The 13,408-nt window shown below is 48.4% G+C and overlaps 1 protein-coding gene across 1 annotated transcript; it reads left to right on the top strand.

Annotated features, from left to right (window-relative positions):
• The first annotated feature begins 2,253 nt into the window (after positions 1-2,253).
• Positions 2,254-12,653, top strand: LOC146052145 (uncharacterized). Its single transcript, XM_083167918.1, has 10 exons — positions 2,254-2,323; positions 2,684-2,746; positions 3,235-3,315; positions 3,709-3,768; positions 3,969-4,049; positions 4,706-4,774; positions 6,160-6,336; positions 7,197-7,247; positions 9,087-9,122; positions 12,322-12,653. Coding segments are annotated over exons 1-10 (696 nt in total). The 5' UTR covers positions 2,254-2,322; the 3' UTR covers positions 12,399-12,653.
• Positions 12,654-13,408: the final 755 nt, after the last annotated feature.

Raw genomic sequence — 13,408 nt, 5'->3', positions numbered from 1 at the left:
CACAGTGCCTCCGCTTGAAGGCGAGGAGGACACCCTGCCCTTGCGGGCCGTTACAGCCTCAGCCGCTCCGTCTGAAAGTAAGTCCTGTCATTTCTTTATTGAGTTTGTGTATTTTTTCTTCCTTTCCAACTTGTGTATTTTCTTGGCGTGCCTTTGGCCGAGGCTGAGGGGACGCAATGCACTTTTCTAGTGTCCATGTTGACTGTGTCGACATTCAGTCAACAATAATGAAAAACTCAATGGTGAACTTTTTGACTGTCGACCTAGACCATGTCGACCTAATGCTTGTGTCGACCTGATGACCTGTCGATCTTATCCCATGTCGACCTAGACACCTGTCGACCTTGCAGTATGTCGACCTTATGACTGTCGACAATCTTTCGGTCGACCATACCAAGCGCAGCGGTCCTATCCACTTTGGAGCGGAGTTGATTTTATAAAGTACACTACTGTATAGCGGCCGCAGCACTTTATAAAATCCAGTCCACGCCTTTTTGTAAACCCAGTAATGAGTACAGTAACTTTATTTAAACAGCACACTTTCTCATTTTTCTCATCTTCACACAGTGCCTCCGCTTGAAGGCGAGGAGGACACCCTGCCCTTGCGGGCCGTTACAGCCTCAGCCGCTCCGTCTGAAAGTAAGTCCTGTCATTTCTTTATTGAGTTTGTGTATTTTTTCTTCCTTTCCAACTTGTGTATTTTCTTGGCGTGCCTTTGGCCGAGGCTGAGGGGACGCAATGCACTTTTCTAGTGTCCATGTTGACTGTGTCGACATTCAGTCAACAATAATGAAAAACTCAATGGTGAACTTTTTGACTGTCGACCTAGACCATGTCGACCTAATGCTTGTGTCGACCTGATGACCTGTCGATCTTATCCCATGTCGACCTAGACACCTGTCGACCTTGCAGTATGTCGACCTTATGACTGTCGACAATCTTTCGGTCGACCATACCAAGCGCAGCGGTCCTATCCACTTTGGAGCGGAGTTGATTTTATAAAGTACACTACTGTATAGCGGCCGCAGCACTTTATAAAATCCAGTCCACGCCTTTTTGTAAACCCAGTAATGAGTACAGTAACTTTATTTAAACAGCACACTTTCTCATTTTTCTCATCTTCACACAGTGCCTCCGCTTGAAGGCGAGGAGGACACCCTGCCCTTGCGGGCCGTTACAGCCTCAGCCGCTCCGTCTGAAAGTAAGTCCTGTCATTTCTTTATTGAGTTTGTGTATTTTTTCTTCCTTTCCAACTTGTGTATTTTCTTGGCGTGCCTTTGGCCGAGGCTGAGGGGACGCAATGCACTTTTCTAGTGTCCATGTTGACTGTGTCGACATTCAGTCAACAATAATGAAAAACTCAATGGTGAACTTTTTGACTGTCGACCTAGACCATGTCGACCTAATGCTTGTGTCGACCTGATGACCTGTCGATCTTATCCCATGTCGACCTAGACACCTGTCGACCTTGCAGTATGTCGACCTTATGACTGTCGACAATCTTTCGGTCGACCATACCAAGCGCAGCGGTCCTATCCACTTTGGAGCGGAGTTGATTTTATAAAGTACACTACTGTATAGCGGCCGCAGCACTTTATAAAATCCAGTCCACGCCTTTTTGTAAACCCAGTAATGAGTACAGTAACTTTATTTAAACAGCACACTTTCTCATTTTTCTCATCTTCACACAGTGCCTCCGCTTGAAGGCGAGGAGGACACCCTGCCCTTGCGGGCCGTTACAGCCTCAGCCGCTCCGTCTGAAAGTAAGTCCTGTCATTTCTTTATTGAGTTTGTGTATTTTTTCTTCCTTTCCAACTTGTGTATTTTCTTGGCGTGCCTTTGGCCGAGGCTGAGGGGACGCAATGCACTTTTCTAGTGTCCATGTTGACTGTGTCGACATTCAGTCAACAATAATGAAAAACTCAATGGTGAACTTTTTGACTGTCGACCTAGACCATGTCGACCTAATGCTTGTGTCGACCTGATGACCTGTCGATCTTATCCCATGTCGACCTAGACACCTGTCGACCTTGCAGTATGTCGACCTTATGACTGTCGACAATCTTTCGGTCGACCATACCAAGCGCAGCGGTCCTATCCACTTTGGAGCGGAGTTGATTTTATAAAGTACACTACTGTATAGCGGCCGCAGCACTTTATAAAATCCAGTCCACGCCTTTTGTAAACCCAGTAATGAGTACAGTAACTTTATTTAAACAGCACACTTTCTCATTTTCTCATCTTCACACAGTGCCTCCGCTTGAAGGCGAGGAGGACACCCTGCCCTTGCGGGCCGTTACAGCCTCAGCCGCTCCGTCTGAAAGTAAGTCCTGTCATTTCTTTATTGAGTTTGTGTATTTTTTCTTCCTTTCCAACTTGTGTATTTTCTTGGCGTGCCTTTGGCCGAGGCTGAGGGGACGCAATGCACTTTTCTAGTGTCCATGTTGACTGTGTCGACATTCAGTCAACAATAATGAAAAACTCAATGGTGAACTTTTTGACTGTCGACCTAGACCATGTCGACCTAATGCTTGTGTCGACCTGATGACCTGTCGATCTTATCCCATGTCGACCTAGACACCTGTCGACCTTGCAGTATGTCGACCTTATGACTGTCGACAATCTTTCGGTCGACCATACTGTACAATCCATCCTTGTTCTCATTTTTGACATTTTCCCACAGTGACTCCGATTGCAGACCAGGGCACCCTTCCAGCCCCCACCGCCTCAGCCGCTCCATCTGAGAGTAAGTCCTGTCATTTCTTTATTGAGTTTGTGTTTTTTTTTTTCTTTCTCTCCTACTGTACAGTAATTGTGTCTTCTCTTGGCGTGCCATTGGCCCACGCTGGTAGCGTGGGCCAATGGCAGCCTAGCGCAGCCCTGCGTAGTCAGCGTTGTGTCCATGTCAGGGGGGTGGGGGTGGAGCGTTGCGCCAATGCCTCTGATGCACAAAAGGAGGCAATTGCCACTGGCAGTACTAGTTTACATCCGGTACTGCACTGGCAAATGCCTCCTTTTGAAACAACCACTATCCAGGGCAGCCGTAAGCAGGGAATGCGCAGCGGTATGTGTCCTATCCACTGTGGAGCAGAGTGGATTTTCTAAAGTACAGTATGGCGGGCGCAGCACTTTATAAAATCCAGTCCACGCCTTTTTGTAAAGCCACCCCAGCCCCATTTACAGTAATAAGAGTACGGTAAGTTACTTGTTCTCATTTTTGACATTTTCCCACAGTGACTCCGATTGAAGACCAGGGCACCCTACCCTGCGGGCATGCTACAGGCCCCCCCTCAAGCATCGCCACGATGCTAAGCAGTAAGTCCTGTCATTTCTTTATTGTGTTTTGTGTTTGTGTGTTTGAACTTGTGTAGTTTTTTGCCGTGCCGTTGGGCGACGCTGTCAGCATCGGCCAACGGCAGCCTAGCACAGTCAGCGTAGTGTCCCCACGGGAGCCCTGCACAATTACCGTAATGTCCCCGTCAGGTACTGTAGCTCTGCGTCTCGTGCACAAAGGGGGTGGGAGTGGAGGCGTGCGGTACGTCTGATGCACGACGTTTTGACCTAGACATTATTTATCTACAGTATACAGTACTGCAATACTGTATACTCTACCATAACCTCAGTGATTACAGTAGTGTGTGTGAACTAATGTTTCAAAGGACACTACAGTACAGTATACTGTAATGTACTGTAATTATTTTTACACAGGACTTCAGAGGAGGATGGAAAGGGTACCCCCAAGAAGGTCCCCTCAAACTTTGGCAGCCAGTAAGTGTCCTCCCGACCTGTTCATACAGTACCCCCAGTATCCACGTTGACGTGGAGTCTATTTTATCAAGTGTGGTGGGCACAGCACTTTATTGAAAACAGTCCACGGCTTTTTTTTTTTAACACCCCCTCCTCCCCATTTAGAGTAAGAATAATAACTTTACAGTATTTTAACAGCACATTTTATCATTTCCCCACAGTGCCAAGCCTAGAGGAAGACCAGGGCACCCTGCCCTTGCGGGCCGTTACAGCCCCCAGCGCCTCAGCCGCTCCGTCTGACAGTAAGTCCTGTCATTTGTTTATTGAGTTTGTGTATTTTTTCTTCCTTTCCAACTTGTGTCTTTTGTTGGCGTGCCGTTGGCCGAGGCTGAGGGGACGCAATGCACTTTTCTAGTGTCCATGTTGACTGTGTCGACATTCAGTCAACAATAATGAAAAACTCGATGGTGAACTTTTTGAATGTTGACCATACCCATGTCGACCTAATAATTTAGTTTTCCTAATGACCATGTCTCCCTAACCCATGTTGACCTTCAGTCATGTCGACCTTCATGCATGTCAACCTTCAGTGGTCGACCTAATGCTTGTAGATGATGGCTAACCTTGACACTCCAGCTGTTAATGAACTACACATCCCAGCATGCCCTGCTACAGTTTTACTATTTGGCCATGCTAAAACTGATGCAGGGCATGCTGGGATGTGTACTGTAGTTCAACAACAGCTGGAGTGTTAAGGTTAGCCATCACTGCACTGGGGCATTGTGTGAGAATAAAATAGTGTGCCGAGTGCATGGACACTTAAAACTACAGTACAGTATGTCGACATTCGGATAAAAATGTCGACCTTTTGACTGTCGACCTAGACCATGTCGACCTAATGCTTGTGTCTGGCGTGCCGTTGGCCGTTTGCTAATTGCGGTGACATGTCTTCCAACAGCCCAGCAACCCCCTCAACAAGTGGGAGCTCCCAGACAGCTCTGGAGAGGCCGTATCAGCCCTCCACCTAGTAAGTACAGTACATGTTTTTGTTTACAGTATTTGTTAGTTTTTCTCTCTATGGGGCTGCATCAGATGTTACAGTATTGTACAGTGGTGCAAGTAGAATTTTTTTCTTGGTGGTACTGATAGCTTCCACCAAAAATGGGCGTGGCCATGTGTCATGAGGGGGCATGGTCACACAAAGCTAGGGGAGTGACTTATACCCACTTTAAACCAAAATCCTTGGTTAGACCTGATCTTTGTACACAGGAGTTTCCAGGGTTGAACCCAGCTTTATACCCCATTTACACAGCACTATGTCCCAGGTCGGACCCAGGTCTGCGCCATTTATACTGAACCTGGGTCAGCCCTGCTTTTCCCTTTGGATGACATTAAAAAATGTCCATTTTAGGACTGATAAACTTCCAGTCAACCTTCCGTCATTGATTAAAAAAATAAAATAAAAAAGACATGAAAAGTTAGCATTGAAAAATGTCGGTTTGTTTATTTTGTTAAATATTTGTTCAAAAAGTTTTATTCAGTGCTCAAGGACACATAGCGGTATAAAAGTACAGCATCAACCATGTGAGCTCCCCTGTGGAACCTGGGGTGGGACCATTTACACCACCCACGACCCAGGTCCAACCAGTGTTTAACTTCGGTCAGGACCTGGGTAGGAAACCAGTGTTACTGGACCAGGGTGGCCCCTTTTACACCAACACTGACCTGTGTCCAACCTGGGTTTCTCACTTGGTGTAAAAGGGGTATTAATGACAATAGTAGCATGGCATTGGGAGACAGGGAATGAGAAACAGGGAATGACTGGGGGTGGGTTGGCTCTTGCTTGGGGAGAGCCGGGCAGCTTGTACTGTACTTACAATTGTGGAGCCTGCTCTTCATGCTGTCGGCACCGTGTGACAGGCTAAATCAGCAGTAGCCAGTAGCTGCATACAGCACCAATCATAACACTGGGTGGGCGGGCTGCGGATGCATTACAGTATATTTAGACTTACAATAAAAATAGAATTGACAGTGGGTCAGGGAATACAGTAAGTGGTACTGCGTACCTGCAACATACAGTATTTCTCCGTACCACGCCGTACCCCCTTACTTGCAACACTGGTACTGTATCTCTACCAGTACAGTACAGTACAGTATATTATGGAGGCAAGTGCTGCTAATATACCCCACCTCCCTTCCATGCCCTCTTACACATGCGCAGAAATACTGTACAAGTGTGTCTGCTTGTGCTCACCTCTGAATTAGGCACTCTGTCTCTCTTCACCCCTCTCTACTGTACAGCATACAGTATCCTCTACGCTCAAGACTTTATTGTTACCTATTGTATTTATTGTTACCTAGTATACTGTACTGTATCAGCAAGCTCAAATTTTGGTGCAATTTTTTTTACAGACCTGCAATACCCAGAGGTGCCAAAGGAGGACAGTATGGACACCTGCAGTATGGACACCTGGAGCTGTTCATCCCCGGAGCCCCAGGAAAATTGGAGCTACTGTTCCTGCCGCTCGGAGGAAGAAAGCGAGGTGGCAGCAGCGCTTCCTCCTGCATCCAGCAGAACTCCCCCAGGGTGTAAGTACTGTACTCATGGCCAGCAACAGCAATCCTGGGGCCCCATAAATTGATCTCTCTGGGGCCCCTTCCCCATCAAGCATAGTAGTGGTGTGGAGCAGGGGGGGAGTAATAGTGTGGAGAAGGGAGGGAGGGAGGGAGTAATAATGCAGAGCAGGAGGGAGGGTGGGAGTAATAGTGCGGAGCAGGGAGGGAGGGAGGGTAGGAGTAGTAGTGTGGAGCAGGGAGGGAAGGTGGGAGTAATGGTGTGGAGCATTGAGGGAGTTGTGGAGTCCACCTGTAAAGCCATACTGTATACTGTACAGTACTGTACTGTACCTGTGCACTACAAAATTCCCTCAATATTGCCATTCTGTATACTGTACAGAATGACCCATACTGTATGAAGAATGCCCCCCTTTAGTGCCTACAGTAATTACAGTATGCATTCAACCCCCCCCCCCCCCATCACCTAATGCACAATGCCCCATGACTTGTGTAATGCCTTCATTCATCAACACTCACTGCTGCAACTGCTTCTGCTGCATTGAATACTGGCCTACAGTATGGATAGCTGTCCTGAGATTCTGTCTCCAGGAGCAGCTGAAATGGGAGCTGCTCCATCTGTACATTACTGTACACAGAAAGTTGTGCTCCACTATGACAATTCTTATGACTTTATTGGTGTTCATACAGTACTGTACAGTACACTAGTGTACAGTACTGTACTGTATGTGCTGCAGTATGAGACACTATTGTTCAGTACTGTACAGTAAAGTATTTGTACTGTAGTGTACAGTAATGTACCGTATGTACTGTACAATATGCTGTACTGTATTACTATTGTTACAGAAAATGATCAAACATTTCTTTTTCCACAGTGCATTCCCCTTGGCTACCTTGGCAGTATGAACAAACTCCTCCCCAACCATGTAAGTAGTAATAGTAGCAGTACGTTTATTTATTAGGCGCCACCAGTGGCGCCGGAAGGGGGGGGGGCGAGGGGGCAGCTTGCCCCCCCCAAAATTACTGAGGCGCTAAAGCAGCTGTGCGGGCGGCTGATTAATCAGTAATATACAGTAGGCGGGCGGGCGGTGGGCTGATTAAGCTTGATCCAGCCTCCCGCCCGTCCGCCTATATTACTGATTAATCGCAGCCGCCCGCCCGCACAGCTGCTTTAGCGCCTCAGCAAGAATCCGATTCCTATTCGCAGCCGTCCGCCCACATGGATGACTTCTGCGGGGAGATGTTGAGAACCAGCGCCCGCCAATCACAGTGGCTGTGGATGTGATGCGTCCACAGTGATTGGCGGGCGTGATGCGGGCCGTAGGGAGGGAGACTGGTCGCGTGGATCAGTGCATGGGCGGGAGCCGCGGGAGCATCCTACAACAGCCGCAGCAGCAGCCATCACGCTGTGCTGCCACAACTAAAACTTAAAGGTAAATGCTGCTCCTCTCACCCTCCCTTCCCCAGTGACTCCTGGATCCAGGGGTTGTCATTTACCCCTGGATTCACAACCAAACAGGTTTATGTAATTACTGTATGTCTGATTATCATAATCAGACATACTGTAATCACATAAATCTGTTTGGAGGTGACAGTGCCACTTTTTCCACTTTTTACGAGTAAATGACAACCCCTGGATTAATGTCAGTCCTGGTGTCTCTGGCCACATGTACTGTATACTGTATGCCGCTGCCCGGTGTATAATGCCCACGTGTATATGCCGCTGCCAGTGTGTATAGTGCCCGGGGGTAACATATAGCAATTTAGGGTGCGCCAAAATGAGATTATATCTTGCCCCCCCCCCCAACCTAAAAACGTTCCAGCGCCCCTGGGCGCCACAAAGTGTCCACAGCGCCGTACATACAGTACTGTAGCAAACAAAAAAACAAATTACAAGGTAACGTACTGTACAGGGTGTGTTGAAAATTACAGCATACTGTAAATAGGGGTACAGTATACTGTAGCTGGTAGAACTAAAATCAGCATCAGTTCAGAAGTACTGTAGGTGTTGAAATGAAGTACAGTACAGTACAGTAGATGAAGGGAACAACAGGAGAGGAGCACAGGTGAGGTAAAGAGGTAGGGTGAGTACGTGAGGAAGGAGGGCCCTACTCATAAGAGTTAACAGACTACAGTAAAAGGAGGACGAACGAAAAACAATAGGATACTGTACTGTAAGTACTGTAGGAACAGATGGGAACGGAGGCATGATAGGAGGATCAAAAGAGGTTAGGAGGAGGGATAGGCTAGTCGAAAAAAGTGGGTTTTGAGGGAGCGCTTGAAGGAGGTAAGGGAATCAGAAAGCCTGATACAGTAGGTGGCGGGAGGTTGTTCCAGGAGGCAGAGGTAGAGTGGCGGGAGAGGAAGATGAGCCTAGCAGCAGCGTTAATAATGGATTGGAGTGGTGCAAGGCGTGTTCGAGGTAACCCAGAGAGAAGGATGTTGCAGTAGTCAAGGCGGGAGATGACAAGAGAGTGAATGAGAATTTTGGTCGTGTCAGTGGAGAGGAATGGTCTGATGCGTGAGATGTTGCGTAGGTTAAAACGGCAAGACTTGGAGAGAGCACGAATGTGGGGGGTGAAAGAGAGGGAGGAGTCAATGATGACACCAAGGCCGCGCGTTTGGTCGGTGGAGGTGATCTCGGTTTCACCAATGCTGATGGAGATAGTGGGAAAAAGGGTACTGTAGTATGTTCGGGGGATGGAAGATTAGAAGTTTAGTTTTAAACTAGTAGTAAACTGACAGTGCTTTTTTTTTTTTTACAGCAACTCCTGCACCATCTGAGGATGAAGACCAACAAGGTACAGTACAGTTTTATACTTCTTAATACTGTAACTTACAGTACAGTACAGGTATTTTTAAACCTTTTTTTTTAATTGCAAGATCCCCAGCATACAGTACTGTAGCACAGAGCCAACAGTAGGGACAGCGCTGTCCCTGCTGTTGAGATAGGGCTACGCCAGCCTGCTGCTGGCGCAAAACCAGCAGCGGGCTGAATGGTCAGCAGTGCTGACCGTTCATACATTTGGCCTGCTATCATTTAGATAGCAGCGCCGATATGGACAGAGGCGCATAGTGCCCCTGTCATTTACTGCATGCTGGCTCCTTAATACATTGGGGAGATGTGGTATCAGTGCACATAACGTGCGCTGATACCCCTTCTCCCTCATATCGATCTTTAATACATCTGCCCCTCTGTACCCAGTGTGCTAGGTGCCAGTCTGCATTGTCCCAGGGACGCTTTAAGGGGCGGGGGGGTGTGTGTGTGCCGGTGGGGAAGCAGTGCGGCCACGGCGGTGATCATCAGTGTGCTGTGTGCAGGGGGCAGGCAGCAGCGGCAATTACAACTTTAAAATAATGTGTCCATTGACTGTCCGTCTTCTGATTGGCTGAGATAGAGCACTCTCAGCCAATAAGCTGCCGCCAGAGGGAGGCCGCTGATTGGCTAAGAGTGCTCTATCTCAGCCAATCAAAAGCTGGACAGTCATTCGACACATTATTTTAAAGTTGTAATAGCCGCCGCTGCGGCGGTGCACACTGATGATCATTTGAGATCCGCCGCAGCCCGCCCCCACTGCTCCTCACAGGAACCGCTGCTGCCCCATGCCTGCTCCTCACCGGCACCGCTGCTGCCCGCCCCACTGCTCCTCACCGCCCTGCAGCTTCCCGGTTTTGTAATTGCACATCAAGGGCCAAATTGTTTGTGAGCCTCCCGGGGAGCTGCCGGGAAGCTCGCAGGAGAATTGGGTCCGAATTGTCCTTAGGACAAGTCGGTCTAATGTACAGTATGGGGGCCTTTAGCCAGTGTGCTTGGTGCCAGCCTGCAATGTCCCATAGACGCTTTAGCCAGTGTGCTAGGTGCTAACCTGCATTGTCTCAGTGGCACATCCAAATTTACATCAGATAAATCACATGTGATTTATCTGACGCAAATTGGATGTAAAGAATGGCACATCTAGTGTCAAATTGTACAGTACTGTACAGTATGTAGGCCTCCTGGGAAGCAGCCGGGGAAATTCAAGGGAAATCAGATGCAATTTTACAGGTACAGTAAAGGCCCCCATACACTATGAGATTTATCTGACCTGTAAAATTGCATCTGATTTCCCTTGAATTTCCCTGGCAGCTTCCCAGGAGGCCTACATACAATTTGACACTTGATGTGCCATTTTTTACATCAAATTTGTGTCAGATAAATCACATATGATTTATCACATGTGATTAATCACGTGATTTATCTGACGCAAATTGGATGTGCCATGAGATTTATCTGATGGGGTGGCCCTAGGGAGTGGCCTGAACAGGGCTATACCTTGCAGGTATTACTGTTCTGAGGAAAGGAGAATGGCGGTATATTTATATGTAGTTCGGGGGTGTCGTCACTCGTACAAAAAGAGCATAGAGCAGGGGTGGGGAACCTTTTTTCTACCAAGGGCCATTTCGATATTTATAAAATCCTTCGGGGGCCATATAAAAATTATCAATATATTCATGCGGGTATTATACACACGGGCAGCGGTATATACACATGTGGGCATTATACACACAGGCAGCGGCATATACATGTGGGCATTATACACATAGGCAGCGATATATACATGCGGGCATAATACACATCGGCAGCAGCATATAAACTTGGGCATTATACACACGGGAAGCGGTATATACATGTGGGCATGATACACACAGGCAGCGATATATACATGTGGGCATTATATACACGGGCATCGGTATATACATGCGGGCATTAAACACATGGGCAGTGGCATATACATGTGGGCATTATACACACAGGCAGTGATATATACATGCGGGCATTATACACATGGGCAGCGGCACATACATGTGGGCATTATACACATGGGCAGCGGCACAGACATGTGGGCATTGTACACACGGGCAGCGGCATATACATGTGGGCATTATACATACGGACACATGGGCAGTGGCACATACATGTGGGCATTATACATACAGACACATGGGCAGTGGCACATACATGTGGGCATTATACACACGGACACATGGGCAGCGGCAGTGTGGAGAAAGTGACAGTGTCACCCCCCAAACAGGTACTAGATAACAGACACCACTGTCTGACACTTCTCACAAGCTAAAGTTTATTTACTTTTACAGGAGCAGGGGAAAGGAGGAGGGGGTCCGGGCTCTGCTCTGCTGCCTGTGGTGTCATTCATTCATTCATCAGGAGAGACGGGGGTTTGGGCTCTGCTCTGCTGCCCGTGGTATCATTCCCCCAGCAGCAGGGGAGAGGTCCGGGCTCTAAAGCCCGTGCAGACAATCAGGAGAGAGGAGAGGGGGGGGGGGGGGGGCGGCTCGAAACCACGTTCTTATATTCAGCAGCAGGGAAGAGAGAGAGTCCGGGCTCTGTCATTCCAGCTTGAAGCAGGGAAGAGTGTGTCACTGCCGCCCCCTCAGCCCTCTTCCCTCCAATCGCGCCTGCCCCTTCCTGTGACGCCGGCTGCTGCTACTGTCACTGACACTGTTGGGGGATGGCCGCGCACCTAAAGGAGGTACCTAGAGTTCTACATATAGATATATCGCATCTGAAACATCGTGGGTGCTAAAAAGCACCCACGATGGCTCAGATTCTGATATATCTTATGTTCTGCAGGTACGACCACCTGATCCAATCTGATGAGCACGGGAACGCGCATCAGATTGGATCAGATGTCACAAACATGCGATTTTGGTCCGATTTCACCCGATTTATCGGCCCAAAGTGCCGAAATCGGGTGAAATCGGACGAAAATCGCATAATGTATGGGGGCCTTAAGATACAGTAAATCTCATAGTGCATGGGGGCCTTTAGCCTCTGCTTGGCAACATCATGACGTCAGGCCATCTGCCAGTCATGATTCCTCTTGGCCTTTTTGTGCCTTGCTGAATGCAGGAGCTTATAAACACTGTAATAATGTTTACTGTAAAGTACTCAACTTGTATTATTGTTCTAAAACTGTTCATTTTTTTTTATTTTCACAGATGCCATACGAAGTGAAATCGGGAGACTCATTGGGGCAGAAAATCAACTCTTTGATTATATTGTAAAAAATATATAAATAATGAATTTTGTTTTAAATGTGCAGTGCTATTTATTTGTGTTACTATCCATCTTAGTAGTAGACTACTTTTTTTGGGGGGGTTGATCACCCCGCCCATGGAAACGGAGCCACCAGGGCAATCCCTGGCCCGCCAGAAGGCCGACCACAGCGCGCAGCATGTCACTTGCCATCTCCCCGGCACTGGCACAGTGGGGGTCATGCAAAGCAGCAGAGATTTGGAGACAGGGAAGTTATAAAACAAGTCCCATTCTACCCACCCCCCCACCCCCCCTTAATGGAATTACAGTACTGCGGTGAATTACAAGGTGAGCAGGAGCCGGACAGCCAACACAATAATCTCCCCTGGTCTCCTTCACACTGCCGGACAGCCTCTGCACTAATCCACGCTGGTCTTCCACGCAGCCACACATCCCAGAGCATGGGCTCTGCCGACCTGCAGCAGCGGCAACGCTGCTCTCTCCCCCCGGCTGCTGAAGCTCACGCTCCACTGGAAGCACCCTCCCCCTTCACCTCTCCCGTGGTCATCTTCTTCCTCCCGGGTTCCATTGGCAGCACAAAGAAGAAGGCTGGCTCTATACCTAGCAGCTACAGTAACTGCGGACCACAACAGACACAGGTACAGTACTCCCACTCGCCTGCTCTCTCTCACACTGTGCATCTACAGTATACCATGCTCTCTCTCACACTGTGCATCTATCCCCTGCTCTCTCTCACACTGTACACCTACAGTATCCCCTGTTCTCTCTCCCACTGTCTCCCTATCCCCTGCTCTCTCTCCCACTGTCTCTCTATGGCCCCCATTTATCATTGATCGCATTTACAATGCGATCTGGGCGGAATATTACAGTACCTCCAGGATCGCATTGTAAAATGCGATCATACAGTATCACCGGGATGTACTGTATCACCTGCTGTGCGCAGGGACAGGGCTCCGAAAGGGGGGCTGATACATCGGGCAGCTTCGCATCCCCCATAGAAACCTATGGGGGATGCGGCCGGCGGTGCTG

The sequence above is a fragment of the Crinia signifera genome, unplaced genomic scaffold (assembly GCF_055691185.1).
Source record: "Crinia signifera unplaced genomic scaffold, ASM5569118v1 HAP2_SCAFFOLD_106, whole genome shotgun sequence".
In the NCBI taxonomy this organism is placed as follows: domain Eukaryota; kingdom Metazoa; phylum Chordata; class Amphibia; order Anura; family Myobatrachidae; genus Crinia; species Crinia signifera.
This window is presented reverse-complemented; position numbering and strand designations above follow the sequence as displayed.